The sequence below is a fragment of the Leucopleurus acutus genome, assembly GCF_964270905.1.
Source record: "Leucopleurus acutus genome assembly, chromosome: 2".
Classification (NCBI taxonomy): Eukaryota; Metazoa; Chordata; class Mammalia; order Artiodactyla; family Delphinidae; genus Leucopleurus; species Leucopleurus acutus.
The window spans coordinates 63,911,577-63,930,552 of record NC_139143.1 but is presented as its reverse complement, the minus strand read 5'-3'; the positions used below and the strand labels follow the sequence as shown (position 1 = coordinate 63,930,552).

General features: G+C 42.8%; 2 protein-coding genes across 2 annotated transcripts in view; one reads left to right on the top strand and one right to left on the bottom strand.

The window, feature by feature from the left end:
- The first annotated feature begins 3,680 nt into the window (after nt 1–3,680).
- On the top strand, nt 3,681–14,533 carry PRDX6 (peroxiredoxin 6). The gene is made up of 5 exons (XM_082834347.1): nt 3,681–3,853; nt 7,680–7,836; nt 11,166–11,312; nt 12,292–12,438; nt 13,758–14,533. Exons 1-5 carry the CDS (start codon nt 3,759–3,761, stop codon nt 13,884–13,886), a joined length of 675 nt encoding a protein of 224 aa, XP_082690473.1. The 5' UTR covers nt 3,681–3,758; the 3' UTR covers nt 13,887–14,533.
- A 3,953-nt stretch (nt 14,534–18,486) lies between these two features.
- The window catches only part of SLC9C2 (solute carrier family 9 member C2 (putative)), a gene marked incomplete at both ends in the record, with an annotated part of 78,027 nt that continues 77,537 nt past the window's right edge, over nt 18,487–18,976 (bottom strand). The window contains 2 exons of the mRNA XM_082858438.1: nt 18,487–18,574; nt 18,698–18,750. Coding sequence (XP_082714564.1) covers nt 18,487–18,574; nt 18,698–18,750 — 141 coding nt within the window. The remainder of the gene's footprint in view (nt 18,575–18,697; nt 18,751–18,976) is intronic.

Below are 18,976 nucleotides of genomic sequence, written 5' to 3'. Positions count from 1 at the left end.
GGCATTCAGATTGGTTCCTCTCCAAAACACTTCTTTTTTTTTCCCCTTTTTCTTTCTTCTTCCCTTTCCCAGCTCCTATGACTTCTTTGCTCTCTGGTTTCTCTCTTTACCTTTCCCCTCCTTCCTCTCTATGACAATCTCCCTCTCCCCCTCCCCCTCCCCCCCTCTATATATACACACACACACACACACATATATACATACATACACACACACACACACACACACAGATAGGAAGCTTCACGAATTGATATTCACTGCCCACTCTGTAAAAATCTTAATTTTTTTCCTTTAGAGCATCAGGCCTTTTATGCTTAACTAAAAGCAGAAAAAAATTGGTTAACTTAACTCAACATCCTTTAAGCAATTCCAAATTGGCTTTTGGTCTTTAAAATCTAATCCTTTAACCATTTATGAGTAAATTTTTCCCCCAAAAAAATCATAATTTGTGAAACTTACTAAACAGTCTCTTTCAGTGTAAGCAGTAAACTTTCAGGAAGAGTGCTTTATTTGAGAAAAGAAGTGTCAGAACTTACTGCTCCAAAGCCCCTCTGAGAACTATTCATCGTTTTAGCATTTTAAAAGCTGTTTTGTTTTCATTTTTACTCCCACGTATCCTATTGGGTTGGCCAAAAAATTCGTTCAGGTTTTTCGTAGGATCTTATGGGAAAACCTGAATGAACTTTTTGGCCAGCCCAATACTTGCTTTCTTTCCAGGTTGGAGGATATGATAGGGAGGAGTACCCACATTAAACATGATAAAGAAGAGCAGTGGAGAGATTAACAGCCCCACTCACACAGCAGGTTGATAGCACTGCCCTGATCAGCAGAGTTTCCTGTACTCCAATACCTCTTTCTATTTTTTTTTTTTCTGAAAAGAAAATCAAATTTAACAAGAAAGCTTTCTAAGAATTGTTTTAAAAACATCATCCCACCTTCCTAACATTAATTTCAAATTTTATATATCTCCTCCCACATGCATAAGAATTTTTACCTAGCTACAATTATAACTAGGGACACATTGCTCTTTTATTTCCAGCAGAAGGTGGACAAGAAGCTTTGCTGTGTGGCTGTAGGAAGGTGCCCAAACGCTTCTTCAATACTTTGTGCAATCTAGCTCCACACCACTATGTCTAACAGGTCACAAATATTTATCAATAACACACGGTCTAAGCTTTAGGAGTTCACAACCTAGTGAGAGAGGAGACAACCTAATGTACTGTTGTTCTTCCAAATGGCCATTGCCAATCCCTTCACCTTTTCCTTCAGTCCATCCAAAGCAGTAAGGACAGAAGAGACTATCAATCAGCCAACAGTCAGAGCCCTCTGAAAACCCCTGCAAACCCTTCCTTCCTGTCAATCAGGAGTTAATTCTAAGGACTTCAAGTTCTCCCCAACCCTGCCAGCTGTCAGAAGATATTTTTTTCTGATAAAGCCTCCATCCTCTCTGCAACTCTCCCTTTTCCACATTCTGGTCTCTCCCTGGGATGCCTCCCTGGCCCCTCGTCCTTTCTCATGGCACTTCTTGCTTTTCCCTCTACAGTGGGGCTTAGCCCACTGTAGTTTAAGGTTGGAAGCTAGCAGGCTATCAGTATCCTGTGTAAAGTATCCTTTAATGACTAGATAGGTTATCTTGCACCCTTCAGCATCAGTCATCTGCTGCTCTGCTTCTCGAGTTCCTGCCACTCTCCACTCTTCTCCTGGCTACTACATCTTCCTTCAGTGTAGTACAGAGGTTAAACTCAACTACCTACAAGAGTCAGGCAGGACAGTTGGTGTTCCTTTGACTTTGTCTGCATATTAAGTATATGGGAACATTCTCTACTTTTACAAAGAAACATGCTCTACCTTGTTCCACCTTGAAACATATGGCCTTTAGTCAACCTTTAACTTTTACAATTTTTGCCAGAGATAGGGTTACATTAGGATGGGACTCATTTTCCTCCTAATTCTAACCTAAGAAAAATAACAGGGCAAGAGTGTGGTTAAACTGCCAATAGACAATGTCAGTAAGTGGTGGGGCATAGCTTGGAGTCAAATTAGTTTACAGATTAAATTATAGTAGCTTCACAGAGTTTTCCAGAGTGGCTAAGAAATTTTTCCAGTAATCTTACTACAAGTCCTTGTTCAGAGAAGAACTTAGAAAGTATGATTAGCATGCCCACACACAAAAACATCACTATGATGAAAACAAATCTTAGTATGTGAGTCACTTCTCTTAACACTGCCCTGTGCCTTTTTTAAGCCTGAGGAGCCCCACCCAGAGAATTTTTCATACCTTTGGACTCTAACAATCTGGGACCCTCCCCTCCCCCCAACCCTCCATCAGCATTTACGTTTTTATCGTAACTGTATGTACATCTGCTTTCCCTGTATGAGCAGAGACTGTATCTCTTCTCTGTATCACCAGGTCTGGCACAGTGCCTAGCAAACAGTTGGCAAAGCAAGGGTTATTGCATAACCTACTATCATCATCCAAATAATAGCTACCATTTCCAGAGCACTTACTATGTAAACTAAAATAGTTGTGGAAACAGATGCAGCTAATAACTGGTAGTTTTGGCCTCGAAGTTGGGAGCTCATCCCCAAAAAGGAACACTCTAGGCACAATGGCAGCAGTAACTACTTATAGTTTACCTACATTACCCTGGAGGCTTTCCCAGACCAGACCACCCAACAGAAGCAGCACCTCAGTTACCCTCTAGCACATAATCTTATTTTCTCTGAATAGGATTTACTACTGTCTAATATATTCTTGGTTAAATATGTATCCCTCACTATAATGAAAGCTCCAAGAGAACAGTCATCTTGGCTACCTTGTGCTTGGCACATAGAAAGTAAATAAATGAATCTAAACTTCCCACTTCCTTGGGTGGCAGAGTTGACTTGCACACAATAGATCACAATATGTTTTAAAATTTATATTTAAACTTCAGGATAATTGTGTTGAATATCTTATGGTTCATAATGAACTCTGGGAGTGGAATAAAAATAAAAGTTTGGTCACATTCCCCCAAGCACTTACTGATATGGGTGCTGGAATTTTTGCTGCAACAAGAAAGCCACTTCCTCTGACGCAAGGTGCCCCACATGCTTGGGTCTTGCCACATCCTCTGATACAGAAATCAGGATGGCTAGGCTGGCTGGGGCACTCAGGATGCCAGACGCTCACACTAACAGAGCGGGGAGTGCAGGGATCGCCAGAACCCTCTGCCAGGAGTCGGCCGTGAGTGGGTGTGCAGGAAGGTAGCAGCGGATTCGTGCGGCTCCTCAGGGCGGCTGTCCGCCTTGGGGCTCCCATTCCTACTGCGTTCCGCTTCCTTTACTTCCAAAGCCCAGAACGCACCCCCAAGCCTCCAAACGGCGACGTCACTGAGTCCCCTGTCACGTGAGGAGAGAATGATAGTGTCCACAGGCTCCCGGCAGGGCAGAGGCCTGGCGAGGTGCCGGACCCGGCCCAGGGCTGTCCTCCCCTAGCCCAGTCCCAGACTCCCGCCGGTTCCGGACTCTCGCTCCCGCCCACGCCAGCCGCGGCCCCGCCCACCCCGCCCCCGGCCTGGCCCCGCCCCTTGTCCCGCCCATCGCTCCCGCCGCGACTCCGTCTATCTGGGCTTTCCTTTGGTCCCGCCCACCCCCGCCCCTCCCGTCCCGCCCGTGGAAGCCCCATTTATTCCGCCTCCCAGCACACACGCCGGAACCAGCCAGCTGGTGCTTGTCGCCGTTGCGTCTAGTCCTCCTTCCGTGTCATCGCTGCCGCCATGCCCGGAGGGCTCCTTCTCGGGGACAAGGCTCCCAACTTCGAGGCCAATACTACCATCGGCCGCATCCGTTTCCACGACTATCTGGGAGACTCGTAAGTGGCCACCTCTTCACCCTACCCTGACCTCGGGTTACGCCCGGACTCAGGGGTGCCTTCCCTTGTTTCTCCCTTCCGTCCTCCTCACCGCTCAGCCCCCTGCTCGCCGCCCGCCTCCTCCCCGCACCAGTTCCTGCACGTGCCTCTCGTTGTGTGGCCTCTGCCCCGCGGCGGCCGAGCGCTGCTGGCAGGCCCCGACCCTCCGGCCCGCCCTCCGCCGGCCATTGGATCCTCTCTCGCCTTCCGTCCCCCGCGTGGCCGGGCCGGCTCCGGAGTGAGGAAGGGGGAGGGGAACAAAATTGGGACCGCGCAGGTCCCGGGTTCGGGAGGCCGGTGCGGAGGAGAGCTCGTCTGTTTGCCTCTGTTTGGTAAACTGTGCAAGTAGTATGGTCCAGCCGAAGGCCGGAGGGGGCAGGGGCCGGGCAGCATCGGCGGTCAGTTCCCCGGTACTCGTGCCCAGGGTCGCACCTCCTCCCTCCCTCCGTTCTGGAATTTGCTCCCTGGGGAAGGCTGGTGTCCAAAGCCAGAGTCAGAGGACACTGCTACTGGCTGAAGGTTCAGGAAGGGCCCAGCGTGTTATGTGAGGGTTCTACTTGCTGCAGTGGTATTTGCAGTCTTCTCAGAACAAAAAATTTGAAACCACCAGGTGCCAGATAGTGGCTGAAAGACTTTTTGCCCAGAACCTCCCCCAGCTGCTAGAATGTGATTTGATAACAGCTTTGGGAGGAACCCAGAACACTCTGTATGTGTGTGTGTGTCCTTCATTCCAGAACTTGCAACACCTTGAGGGAAGGGCTTTCTGAGGTTGTCCAGTTGCAGTGGCCATGGATAGCCAAGCACCTGGACACCCGTACCTCCCCCTTTGAGACCCTTTTGTTTCACTGCAGAGTGCCTCTCACTGCCCCTTCCCCCTTCTGCCTTGCTTCCAGCCTCAGGTAGACTTGCCAAATTGGTGACCCATGATCTAGCCTGGCAATCATACCTTTATGACTAGGAGTATATTGGCGTTACTGTGGTTGTACAGCTCCTGAATCAGCAAACTTTAAGTTGATTAGATTTAATGTGAAACATCCCAGATGTGTCTAGTTACATTATAGTTCTGGAGTTCCAGTGGCCCCACTGCACTGTGGTCTAAGGTGTTAGAATTCCTTCTTGCTTTGTATCCCTTTTATATAGTGTCCAGGTACATATATTACAGACAGAGGGTGCAGTTTATGAGATTAATCAAGGATTGGACAGGCCTGTGCAGAGCACCTGGGAGAGATTCTTATACCTTAGGCCTAACCAACCCCTTACAGCCCCTTAAATCCATTTTCCAGCTACTGATTAAGGGAAGAGCTAAGTTTTTTGCAAGAGAGGACTAGGCTAGAGAAAGGATGAGAAATGGAACATTCAGGCAATAAAGGCAGGGAAAGAATTCAGAAATACAGACTATGCCCAGTCTCATACTCAGAATTTAGGTATTAGTATTTCTCCAAAACTCGATGGGATTTTCAGATAATGTTCCTTCCCATTCCTGCCTACAGCCCTCACCCTCATAAAACAAAATTTTTCCAGAACTCTTAGGTTGCAAATAAATATTAATATAAAGCATATTTACTGTAGCAATAGTTATAAATGATGTCACTATTTAAGCTAACCCTATTTGTTTGGGACTTTTTTGTTGTCATTTATTGTCCTCGATCTATCTTAATTTGACTAAAAGTGGTACCTTCTCAGGGAGCCATAAGTAGGAAGATGAGAAAACTATCTGCATCTAAACAAAAATATACAAGTCTGCCTTGGGTCAGGCATGGGATAGTACTATTTCCTGCCCTACCCCGAAAATAAGTTTGAGCCCTTTATATCATTGTAATACACGGATTTTTGCCTAATATAATTTTTCCAAACTCCATTCTTAATGTGATTTCAATTCATACTATCAATTTTTGATCCAGGTGTGTTCTGGAGAAAATTAAAATAATTTCCAACGTTACAGGTTCTACCCTGCCCCTGACAACTGGAAACAACTAAGGGGTTTGGGTGCTGCATTTAGTGAGTTTATTGAGCCCAATCACTGTTTCTGTATGTGTGGGGTATAAGCAGCTTCTTCACAGTACATCTTCACCAAACAGAACATGGGTTTTCCCTGGGTTTTCTGGGGCTTAGTGAGTGGGGACCCCTCCCTTAAATGAAGAAACCTTTTGTCTTTTGAAAATGAGGAAAAAGGAAAGGGGATAATGTAATTGTATTCCTCTGAAGAGCAGCAGTAGGGAGACTTAGAGGAGAGGCAGGCCACAGTAAGACATTCCCAGAGTTTATCCTGTTCCTAGCCATGTAGCAAACTAGAGTTTTGGCTTCTGGGAGAGGGGAGGATGTGAAGTGGCCTCAAACGAGTTCCTTAACATGATTCAGCAATACAGTCTCCTGATTCACAATGGAAAGAGAATGCCTGATTTTTCTAATTAATCACCTCTTTAACAGTACAGGAAGAAGTGCCCTGCTCATTTTTTCTCAAGTTCTGGAGACTTTCCTTAAGTCTCATCTGACCCTTAAACAGATCCTTTACCACAGACTCTAAGGCCTACATTTTACTCATAGCTAGCTTATTTCAAAACATACTTAATGTCTTATTGCCCTTTATCAAAAGTAAACATACCACACCCCTCCACAATCTTAAAAATATTACCTCTCTCTTCCCAGTCTTGCCATAGGGCCATCCATCCTTTTTGTAAGAAGGTCTTTTCCTTTCCTGAAACCTTGGCAGTTGAGTGGCAGATGTAGCCGGGAATTAGGTACCTTGTCTCTGCTTTCTTCTTTGTGCTTCAGAAAACTTGGCACTCTTTAGGGAAGTCAGCTTGGCTTCTAGGCTAGAGTTAGTCATCTACTAGTTTAGGATCCTGCTTTAATGTTGTTAAGTCAACAGGAGTGTGGAAACTGTGTGTTAGGTTTTCCTTTTCAGTCGAAAGAGTAGTTTCTGTTGCCCAGGAGAAGGAAACAGTACTCCAAAGTTCTTGGTGACTTTTAGCTTGAAATGTGCTTAAAATTTACACGAATTTAACCTTAGGCAATGATGATTTAGATATTAGTATTTCCCTAAGAATCTGTAGTTGTAGAAATCGACATTGGAGGCTATCATTTTCTACCCACTTGGTCTAACGCAAAAAGAATAATAAACTGCAAATGAAGAGATAGGTAAAACTCTTAAAATGCTGTTGTTTGGTCAGGGTACAAATATTGGGTGTCCTATTTAGCAGGTTAGATCAGTAAACTAGTTTTACAGAAGTTTTTATATCTGTTCATTTCAAAGAACCAAGTGTCAGCTTTAATTTTACATATAAATAGAGGATAGAAGCCTATTTATTTCAGATTACATAATCTGTTTATTATTGTAGTCAGGCATTGGTCTAGATTCAGGGCATATTGGAACATCCATTACTGGAGGTGAATGTCAGCATATCTGTGCTTAGAAAAAAATGTAGAAAGAGTAAAAAGAAAAAAAATTATTTCAATAAGTACTTGGTTTGAGTAGCACAGATTTTATTAGCTGAAAAGGACTCAGGGTGGCTCTAGAGTTATTAAAGGAGGCAGCATCCTTACAGTCTTTTTAAATATTTATCATGTTGAATTTCATATCTTTGATTGAATTGGGCTTTAAACATTGGCTTTTCTGGAGATAAGATCAAAAAGCATTCCTCAACAGAAAAGTTTAAAAATGATTGTCTTCATAAGCACTCATTTGAAAAAGTCAGTCATTTTTGATCTAGGATTTGTGATTTTTCATTGTACATGATGCTGGTGATAATCTGTTCATTCAGCTGTGACCTTCTTTTCCTTCATTCAGATGGGGCATTCTCTTCTCCCACCCTCGGGACTTTACCCCAGTGTGTACCACGGAGCTTGGCAGAGCAGCAAAGCTGGCACCAGAATTTGCCAAGAGGAACGTTAAGATGATTGCCCTTTCAATAGACAGTGTTGAAGACCATCTTGCCTGGAGCAAGGTACAGTACCCGTTGGCATATGCTTTGAGGTTACAGATTAAGCTATAAATTTTTTAGAGTAGCTTGGTTTTTTGAGGTGAAGGTACAAGTAAGGCTCAGATTCAGCCTTCACTGATTATTTGAAAGTCTGACTTGGACTGCACAGTGACCTCCACCTTGCTAAATCCAGTGGTCAGTTCTCAGCCCCCTTCTTTCTTGGCTTCCAGGACACCACTTCTCTAGCTGTTCCTGCTCATGTGCGGCATGAGCTTCCTCATCTCCCAGCTCCTAATACTGAATATATGCTGGAGTTGCCCTGGACTCACTTCTTGGACGTCTTCTCTTTTTATCTACATTCTTCACCTTGGTAAACTCATCCACCCACATCTCTATGCTATGATTCCCAAATTTCCATCTCTAGGCCAGACTCTGCTGGCTTCCAGATTGGTGAAACCACCGCCTACAGCATCTCCCCTGGGATGTCCTATCACCTCAAATCCAGCATGTCTAAAACGGGGCTCCTGTTCTTAATCCTGGGGGTCTTACTCATCTCAGCTAATGGCATCTGTATTTTTGTAGTTGTTCAGGCCAAAAATCCAGGAGTCATCCTTAATTCCTCTGGTGTTTTCACTTCACATGTCTAATTCATCAGCTAACTTGCCTGCTCTACCTTCAAAATATATCCAGAATCCTGTTTGGAAGACTCTTTCCCCAGGGATCTTTGTGGCTTGCCCTCACGCCTTTCAAGTCTCAACTCAAATGATACCCATTAAGGCCACCGTTGGCCTTCTTATCTAAAATTATAACTCCCCTCTGTACTCCCCATCCTCCCCTGATTTGTCTCCTTAGCACTTGTCACCGTCTAAAATACTCTGCACATTGCTGATTTCGTTTGTTTCTCCCCACCAGAGTGGAGGCTCAGCAGGGCAGACTCCTGTTTCGTGCACTGCTGGAACAGTGCTCAGTACTCAGGACCTCCTAGGCAGGCAGGCAGTCTGTATTTGTCAAATGAATGAACTGAAGGACCTGTGTACTCCCAACAAAAGGATTTACTTGGATAATAAATGTGGTGGTCTAGATTTAACTTGAGAACATTTTAATGACTTTGCTACAGTGTCTACTAAATAATGATAGGGAGCTTTCAAAGGATGCTTACTGTGCACTAGGCACTATGTCGAGCACTTGACATGCAACTGAATATACGATGTAGTACTGACTTGTGAGCTGGCCTCCTGGGGCTGCATCCCATGCCACTTTATACCAGTTAATTCTAAGTGTCTGAGATTAGAAGAATCATGTATAGGAGAAAAGGGAAGGCATTTCTCTTTCTTGAGGTGGATTGTTTTCATTCCTTACACTTGGCTGTGAATGGTCATTGGCATTTCCACAGTATCTCACAGGCAGTTTCTCGTTAGTTTCTGGGAGCAGCCCTGTAGGGGAGGTATATGGTTCCTGCTCCCAGCTTTTCAGATGAGAGTACTTTTTTCACCCAGGCAGTTGGAAGGACACACTAAAGACTTCCCTGCAAGAAAATGGTGGCAGTGGGATTTGAACCCCAAACTAATACTCTCTTTGATACTAGATGATAGAGAGTAGGAATTTGCTTGATTTTAGGATAAAGCCAAAGCATATTGTTCTTTGCTTTTCATGGGTGTAATGTAATGCCTATCATGCAAATGGCAGGGTTGAGAATTACTGCAGAGCAATCATTGCAAGTACAGGTGGCTGAAGGAAGAGTTTATAGCCAATTATATAATACCCTTCAAAGTATAGGAACACACCCAGGTTCATTTTCACTGGTGAGCTTGTGCCTTAGAATTTTCAAAATTGTGATTGCATTAAATAGGAAATAAGTCCCAACTTTCAGAAGCAGTGTCCAAACTTTGACACACAACTGGTTACGTAGGAAACCTCAAGGTGCCTCTAGTATGAAACCATATTGATTATTTTAGCTGTGGCGACCTGATAGACCGCCAGTGACGGCAGAAGGGAAGTTAAGCTAATAAAATTAAGAAACATGTTAAAATTTGTTGTTATCCATTTCAAAGTTCATGAATGCCACTTTTATCCTATGGCATCTCTGTTGAGAAATCCACAAAGGTTCATATCTGCTATGCCATCAACTCCTGTTTTACTTTCAAGGCTCCACATAATAAATCGACCTTATTCCAGCTTTAACGCCTCTTTTTCACTACTTCCTAAAACTCTACCCAGATAAATTCCTCTTTCGCCAGTCAACAGTTTATGCTCAGACTTGGCTACATGTTTCAGTAATATTGCTCCCCCTCCCTGGAATGCCTTCTCTTGCCCTGTGAAAATCTTATCCACCCTGCAAAGGCCCAGGAAAAAGTCATACGCCTTTCTTGAAGTCTCTCCTAACTCCAGCAGTCTTACAAATGGGGATGCTGGTGTACTTCACCATTTGCCATTTACATATTACCTTCTTGCGTTTGTTGCTACTTCTTACGGAAATCATCCAACTAAATTAGAAGTTCCTTTAAAGGCAGGAACCGTGTCTTCCTCATTTGCATCCCACACGTACTTACCATAATGCTTAGCCCACCTTAAGTGCAATGTCAACACCAGATCAAATAACGAAGCTAGATTTTTTTTTTTCCCCCAAAACTTCCCAGAATAGAAAAATGGATGAAGTTTTTAACTAGGGGAGGAAGGGATAGAGAGTGGAAGCAAGTACATTATTGTCCTTTAGTTCAGACTTGGAATGCTTTGTTTTTATGTGGATTTCACCCTAGTGTAAATTCACCTCTGCCTTTTCACCCATTTTTACCTTTGACTTGTCCTTGAAGTGAATATTCAACTCTCCATTCTTGTGTTTGCTTTAAGTTTTGTGTTTTCTTTTCATGTCTTAATATCTTTGTTACAGTAGCTTAATGTCTGAGTCAGGGTGCTTTTGAGGCAGGGGCCAGATCTATAAAATTATCTTTGCATGTGCTTTAATTTCTGGATGTGAACTCATTGCTACTGATGGTTTTTATAGTATTTGGGTACGCATAGGTACCCTGGATTGAAGTCTAACTCTATATTATTCAACTTTTAAAGAGTTTAATGCTGCTTTCTCAGAGCAGTAAACGCATGCTGAATTTTAAGAGACTTGGGCATGAGAAGGCTCTAGGTTATAACCTAAGTACTACACCCTACCGTTATTCCTGTCAATGAGCAATTGGGATGAGGAGTGTTCATTCATTAATTTTCTTATTAAAATTGCTTAGAGAAATTATGATGATTATGGTCCTCTCTTCCCTGTCTTACAAGACAATGACTGTTAACTGATTGAATTCAGAGGATATGCCTGGTTTAGTTTCCTCTTTTCTCTCTCCCCTGCATTTCAGGATATCAATGCTTACAATGGTGATGAGCCCACAGAAAAGTTACCTTTTCCCATCATTGATGATAAGAATCGGGACCTTGCCATCCAGCTGGGCATGCTGGACCCAGCAGAGAAGGACGAAAAGGGCATGCCTGTAACAGCTCGTGTGGTGAGTTGTATACATCCATTACATAGTCATTGTGACTGACCAGGCTACATATGTCCAAGTAAATGCTTGGACCAACTAAAGGAAATGGGGGACTATGTCCAATTAGGATATAAGTGTCCTGGTGGCACTCTCACTTCTTATCTAAATGCTGGTACAAAGTAAAATTTTTCAGCTAAACTTTTAAACTGCTTAATTCACAGCTTTTGAAAATACATAAAAATAGTTATCCTAGGGCTTCCCTGGTGGCGCAGTGGTTGAGAGTCCGCCTGCCAATGCGGGGGACACGAGTTCGTGCCCCGGTCTGGGAAGATCCCACATGCCGCGGAGCGGCTGGGCCCGTGAGCCATGGCCGCTGAGCCTGCGCGTCTGGAGCCTGTGCTCCGCAATGGGAGAGGCCACAGCAGTGAGAGAGAGGCCCACGTACCTCAAAAAAAAAAAAAAAAAAATAGTTATCCTAGGATGTCACCTAAAATTGAGAAATCTTTTTCTGTAGTCCTCCTGACAGCCCACTCTTTAAGGCGGTGGGTCATAGCCTTCTTCGTAAGGCATCCCTGGTTTTGAATTCTTATTTGTTCTGTCCTTACCCACTAGGGAACAAACTTATTCCCACATCTGCAAAAATATACAACAATTTGAGGACCAGGATCAACTCCCATTAGTATTATTTTTATGATAATCTTCCGTAGTTAACATAGTACCTTCCTGAGGCCTTTCCTGGATTCAGTTCGCAAATCAGTGTTTCTTGCTGAGACAGCCAGAGCCAAATATAATTTCCTTCAAGTTTAGAAATATAACGTGGAGAAGAAAATCATGTCTACTCCAGCCACCCGGTTTGTTTGGTGTATCTTTCTAGATATTTGCAGATTTCTGTTGTTGTTTTGTTTTGAACATTTTTAATGACTTAAGAGCCTTCTGAGAGGCTTTAGTATCAAAAACATTCAAAGAGTTCTTCCTGTTTATGTGTCTATGTGCTTTGCAGGTATTTGTTTTTGGTCCTGATAAGAAGCTAAAACTGTCCATCCTCTACCCGGCTACCACTGGCAGGAACTTTGATGAGATTCTCCGAGTAATTATCTCTCTGCAGCTGACAGCAGAAAAGAGGGTTGCCACCCCAGTTGATTGGAAGGTAAAGATGTTGAAAGGGCAGATACCCAGCTTGCCTGGAAGGCCTGTGGGGCCAGTCTCTCAGTGGCTACCTCCAGGGTCAGTGTTACGTGGGGCTCTTGTTTCTGCAATGCAAGTACACTGGGAGGGCTTTTCCTCCTGGCTGAGTTTAAGATTTGCTGAGAGGCCATTTTCAGGGACTTTAACCCCTTTTATAAAAACTCCCTGTATTTCTAACTTTTAGATTATTTGGACAAATTAATTGGTCAGAATCATTCCTTTTCCTAGTAAAAGGATTTTTTAAAAAACCTTTAACTCTTCCCTGATGGCAAAATATTTATAACAGAACCTAGACTGGCCACTTAAGTCGTGGGTATAAACCTATGTGGTGTATTAATGTCTTGAAACATTTCATTTCTCTTAAGCTTCAGTCTTTTAAACCTATGTAGAATTCTCTGAAACCTGTTCATGAACTTTTAATCTCTAAGATTCCTGACATATGTAGGACATGGATAATATCACAAGACTGTCTTAACATTGCTACATTTTTTTAATATGCTAACCTGAACACCTGGTTTTGTTATTTTGTTTCTTCTGACAGGCAAACCATTTATATTCTGTTTCCATTCTTTGACCATATGTTTATTGAGTGCAGACAGTAGACACTGGGATGCAGCAATGAACAATCAGTGTAAAGTCCCTGCCCTCATAGAACTTAAATTCCAGTTGGTAGAGACAAACAATAAACAAGTTTATAGTATATTAGGTAACGATAAGTGCGACAGAGAGTAATCGAGGAGAGGTGGGGAGAAGGGGAGCACAGGTGGGAGGGTTGGTTTTATATTTGGCTGTCAAGAAAGGCCCTTCTCTGAAGGGACCTTTGGGAAGGATGTGAAGGAAGTGAGAGACCAAGTCATGCATATTGAGGAGGGAAGAGCACGGCAGGCTTGAAGGAACAGCTAAGAAGCTTTTCTAATAGTGAGCTTGGCATGTTCAAGGAATAGGAGAGCCACCATGCTGGAAAAGCAGCAGCAGGAGGTGGGGGGAGAGGCCGGGGATGGGAGAGGAAGCCAGATTCAGTCATGCAGGGCAATGATAAGGACTTAGGTGGCAAGCCATTACTAGATTTGAAACAGGACTATTTCTTGTTAAGGTGGGGAAATACTTCCCTTCCCAAAGTGTCAAAGATCAACTTGCGAAAACAAAATTCCTCAGAGGGGATAGAGCAAAGGAGATTTGATTATTCTCATCAGCAACTGTAGCTACTTTTCTGAAGTTAATTATTGCCTTTAACCTTCACTATAAGATTGAATTTCACCATTCACAATGTCTTTTCAATAGAATGGAGACAGCGTGATGGTCCTTCCAACCATCCCTGAAGAGGAAGCCAAAAAAATTTTCCCTAAAGGAGTCTTCACCAAAGAGCTCCCATCTGGCAAGAAATACCTCCGCTACACCCCCCAGCCATAGGCTGGCTCTCCACGGAGTTGGTGCTGGAGCTGCTCACTGAGCACCGTGAGCCAGAGGATGCCAGCTGCCCATCATGTTTTCCTGCAGCAGTACCATAAAAACATCCTGGTGTGATCACAGCCAAGGTCTTTAGGTTGCTATACTACTGGCTTATTAAATGAAAATGGCACTACAAATTCCTTGGGATTCTTTGCTCTGTGCCTTTAGCAGCATTCTCTTCTGTTCATATATCTTAATATTCTCTGCTGACTCTCTTTGAAATCTGAGGCTCATCTTGTTGGATCTCTGCAGGGTTTATGACCAACAAGGTGGTATCACTTTATGGTTGAAAAAGCCTGCTTTGCTCCATCATAGAATGAGTATCAGGTTTTTTCAGCTGTTCTAATCAAATCCTCTCTTCTGTTACCCATTTTGGGAAGGAATAGAACTTGGGGTTCAGCTTCCTCTGTACATATCTACATATGTAACCTAAGAACTGAGTAACCCAGATGTTCTTCAATATTTCATGTTTTGATCACAACTGGGGGCAAAACCTTTTCAATTCTGTAATTTTCCAGTAGATAACTGAAGGATGAGCAGGGGGAAGGAATCTTTAAGTATTTTGCTATCAAGAAACTTTTTCAATAAATTTCTATTGAAAGTGGGAAGCTACAGAAAAGGTTCCACTTGCCTGCCAGGGAGGTGTACCAGAGGCATGAGCAGCACGACAGTGCCAGGTGCCTTTCAGAGTATTTCTGGATGTCAGTTGGCTCTACGATGAAGTGCACATGAAAGGGCACACCTTGGGAAGAGGGGAGAGGGTGACTGAAAATGTTTTATTATAGATTTATTCTTGCAGTGGGGGAGGGGGACTATTTTCTGAATTTTACTTCTTAGTGATCAGCAAGTAAATCCTTTGTTAAAGCGTGATCAGAAAATTCTGTTGTCACATTTTCAAGTACTAGTTCGGACTCGTGTCCTGAGGGCAAATGTTTCCTTGCTAGATTTGACATGCTTTTCTCCAAAGACAGACACGTAAAATTTCATATAATGAAAATGGAGGAGCGGCTGATGAAGATGTGATTCCAGGGACTTCCCTGGTGGTCCAGTGGTTAAGACTCCGCACTTCCACTGCAGGGGGCACGGGTTTGATCCCAGGTCGGGGAACCAAGATCTCACGTGCTGCCCAGTGCGGCCAAAAATAAAGTAAAATAAAATGTGTTTCCTTTGCTTTGTAAAAGAAAATGTATTCCACCCCATCTCTTGGCCTACTTTGCTCCTTCATGTTACTTGCCTGGGTCCTGTGGAATTTGTGACCCCCACTACAAAGAACTCTCCTAACCTGATACCTTAAAGGGATTCCTAGATTTAAGAATATGAATCTTGAGGATAATGGGACATCTTTTGCTTTTCTGGAAAGAGCGCTAAGTATTCTGAACTCATAGTCTCTCAGACTTACTATGCTGTGCTAAGTCCTAGGTTTAGAAGGAAGTGTCCCATACCTGGTATAGTCTCTTGCATGTAGCCCTCTATACTTTTATTGAGTATAATAATGTAAAAGCTGGTCCCTGGTGCCATGTTTTAGAGAAGTCAGTAAGCTTTTAGTTTCCTTGATTTCTGCACATGTAAAATTTGGGTGACACTAAGAAGGTTGAGAAGGAAGGTGAAAATTCCAAGTTACATATCCTGGTGAATGCTGGTCTGAAAGAGACTTAAAGGACTGGCATCTTGCTGTCATCTCTTATCCAAGTCACTATATGTTTTGGCCTTAAAGAACTAAGACTATCTGGTTCTCCTTAGCACATCTCTTCTGAACTAATCCCTGAACCCTCGCATTCTGTCACCTCCCTAACTGTGAGGTTCCACACTGCTGTCTTCCCTTGGCTATTTGCCTTCTTCAGCCCTTGTCTCTCGGAGAGTCTCGCCTCAACTTTCTTTTATGGTGACAATTCAAAGTCTAAATCTCCAACATTAATTATTCAAACTTGAGTCTTATCTTTACTGATCGATGGAACATTGGCCATTGAATTTATAAATTCAAAATCAAATTATCAGTTCTTCCCCCAATAAATCTATTGCCCCTTTTATCACTCACTCAGGCACCCAAACTTTGGTGGGCTATATCTACTCGACCCACATAGGTGCTGCCACTGTGAAAACGCTGAAAAGCTCAAGGAAAAGGGAGGTCATGTACCCGCAAAATGATCTCTGGTTCTATCATGAAGCAGCCATGAAGCCATAAGACTGTGAAAGTATTCTTCTCCAAATATAAAATGTTACATAATGAATATGCGTTGCCATAGTATAGTATAGTATATTCTTAATATACTATGGGGCTTGGAGAGGAGAGTTCCCCTTTCCAGGATTGTTGCTCTGTTTTCATAGGGAGAACAGATTTAATAAATCCGAAGATTTAGTAACTGTAAGTGAATTATACAGCCACTGTGGCTATGAGAGAAGCATAGGAATTTGAGAGGCAGTCCACCATGTGCCTTCTCAGACAATCAGCAAATGTTCTGGCTAGAAGAGATGGTCATCTAAGATTAGCAAAGTGATCAACTTGAGGCTCCTGTGTGGTCTTGCCAGAAGTCTGACCTCCCCTCCAACCTCTACCCTAAGGGTAGGAATATGCATTAAGAAGCTCAGGAAAGGGTAAGGAGCCAGAATGGCTGTGTCTAAAGGGCCAAGTCAAGATGCCAATTGGATGCAGTGAACTGGCACAGTGATTTACTCCATTTGACCCCTCCACTTTGGGGCAATGCAAATTGAGGAAGTACAGCTTTGATTCAAGCTTAAAGGGTGCATTAACTAGTTAAGAGGTCATTGCCACCTTCTTCTCAGTGATTGGTTCAGAAATGGGCATTGAGACACAAATAGAAGACCATCAGAGCTTCTGCAAGAATTCTTTCTCACACGAGAGCTACTGGGAGGCATTTTTCTCTCTCACACTGAATATGGACAAGAAAACATTAAACTGCTGCTGGCAGCCATGTTACAGCCTGGGAGCAGGGATCCAGCCATAGAATGAGGCTGTAAAGGTCAACAGCCAAGTGGAGAGAAAGAAAAACATCTGATTCTTTATGATCTTCACTGAATCTGCCAACTGTGAACCTGTCCTACCTCTGGACTTCTATTACATGAAATAATAAATAACCTTAGTGTTTAAGCTTTTTTGAGTTGGGTTTTCTGGTACCTGAGGCCAAAAGCATCCTAACTGATATGCATGGAATGAAGTATCCTCTAGCTGTTTCAAATGCATGGCAGTGTGCCTCCTAAGCAAGATTGTAGGGCAGACATCTGTTTTCTGCTACTTCTTTATCCCCTACCTTAGGCATCTCAAGCTTCAGTATGCATTAAATCACATGAGGAATGGGTTAAAATGTGCAGGCCAGGGGCCTACCCCCAGAGATGGATTCTACAGATGGCCAGAAGTTCTTCATCTGTAACAACCCTATACCAGGTATGGGATTGTGATGCAGAGTACAGCAGACACTGCAGTTCACCCAATATCCGTTTCCCCTTATTCTTTACGAAAAATACCCAGATTGTATTAATGGTGGCAAGTTGAGGTGCCAGGTAAAATTCATCTTAAGATGACAGATCAGTGTGGTCATGTGATAGTGCTGGCCTGGGATGGGGTCCCTTCCTGACTAAAAGGCAAAGCCTAATAAAGAGAAAGCACCTTGCCTCACTGAAAAGCAAATGGGATGCCCAAGCTACAGATGTCATTTTGCCACCCTGAGGATAAAAGTCACAGGCCAAGGATGAAGGAGAAGGAGGCTACAAGGAGACTAGGTCTGTGATAACTTCGTTAAACAGCCAGGCAGTCCTGTGGGTCTGTAATGTGCAGCCACACCTGACATTTGTTGATACACAGGTGCTCCGCAGGCCACTCTGAGAAATACTGCCCTATTCTAGGTATCCAGAAGGTTCGTAAAAGGCTTGACTTTTTCTCTTATGTTTCCTTCTATTCTTCTATTATGGTTTTCCCTGGAGTAGAGAATCATTACTATTTTTTTGTAACTCTTTATTTTATACTGGAGTAGATTCTTTTAAAATCTTGTTGAAATGAAAAGGAATAATAGATTCTAAATAAACAATCAGATCATAAAATTCTATTTTATTTGACTTTTTAAAATAAAATGAAAAGTGATATCAAACAGTACTATGCAATGTAAGATTGTTAACTTCTCCTAAACTGTGCTTTCAATAACTAAAGTTATGGAACCTATTCCGTTTTTCAATATTTACTAAATTGGGGACGGAGGAAATAATTTCACTCTGAAAAACATTAGGGAGGCACTAATTGTAGCAATATCACAAATCAAAATTATAGGTCCTATGCTTTAGATAGTAGTATGTTAATTGTACAGTGCTTTTGATAACTCCTGCTCTATTATAACTTGCTCTCAGCTGGATGCAGGATTTCATTTGCTAGGCCATAAGCTTTAGGATATCTTATATTATCCTGAGGAATTGTGAACATCTTAAGTATAATGCAACTACTTAGAATTAGAGCTTTTGCAGCAGTCCATCAATTGCTTGTAAAATAAATGCAGCAGTAAATTGTTTTAGCAACTTCTAAGTAAACTCCTTGCCAGACAATCTTTCAGCACTTGAGTCAGGATATTAGCTCGGTCTTTAACCTGACTCCAGGTATCACATAAGTGCCATTAACGTCCTTTTCTAAAGTGGTATCCAGTTTCCAACTATAAAAGAAAGTCAAAAGTAAAATATTTGACTATGAGCATTTCAGAAAAAAACTTAAGTGCAATCAGAAAACTTACTGAAAAGTTTCCATTATCTGGAACACTCCCTTTAAAACATCTTACATGTTAAGGACTTTGAGTAAGTACATGTGCAACTCTATACCATCAAACATCATCTTGTAAAGAGAGATACATTAATTCAATTAGAGTAGTGTATCAAAGGCGCACTTAAAGAGCAATGTTAGGAGAGTTGAATTCCAGTTAACTTTGTGACTGAGTGCAAGGGAAGTTGGAGACTTCTTTCCTAAATTGGAATGAGCATTTTTTTATAATGGGGCCTGGAAGAGACAGTGGCAAGTGAGGAGCCAAATCACTAGACTCCCAGTGAGGTTCCCCATTTGT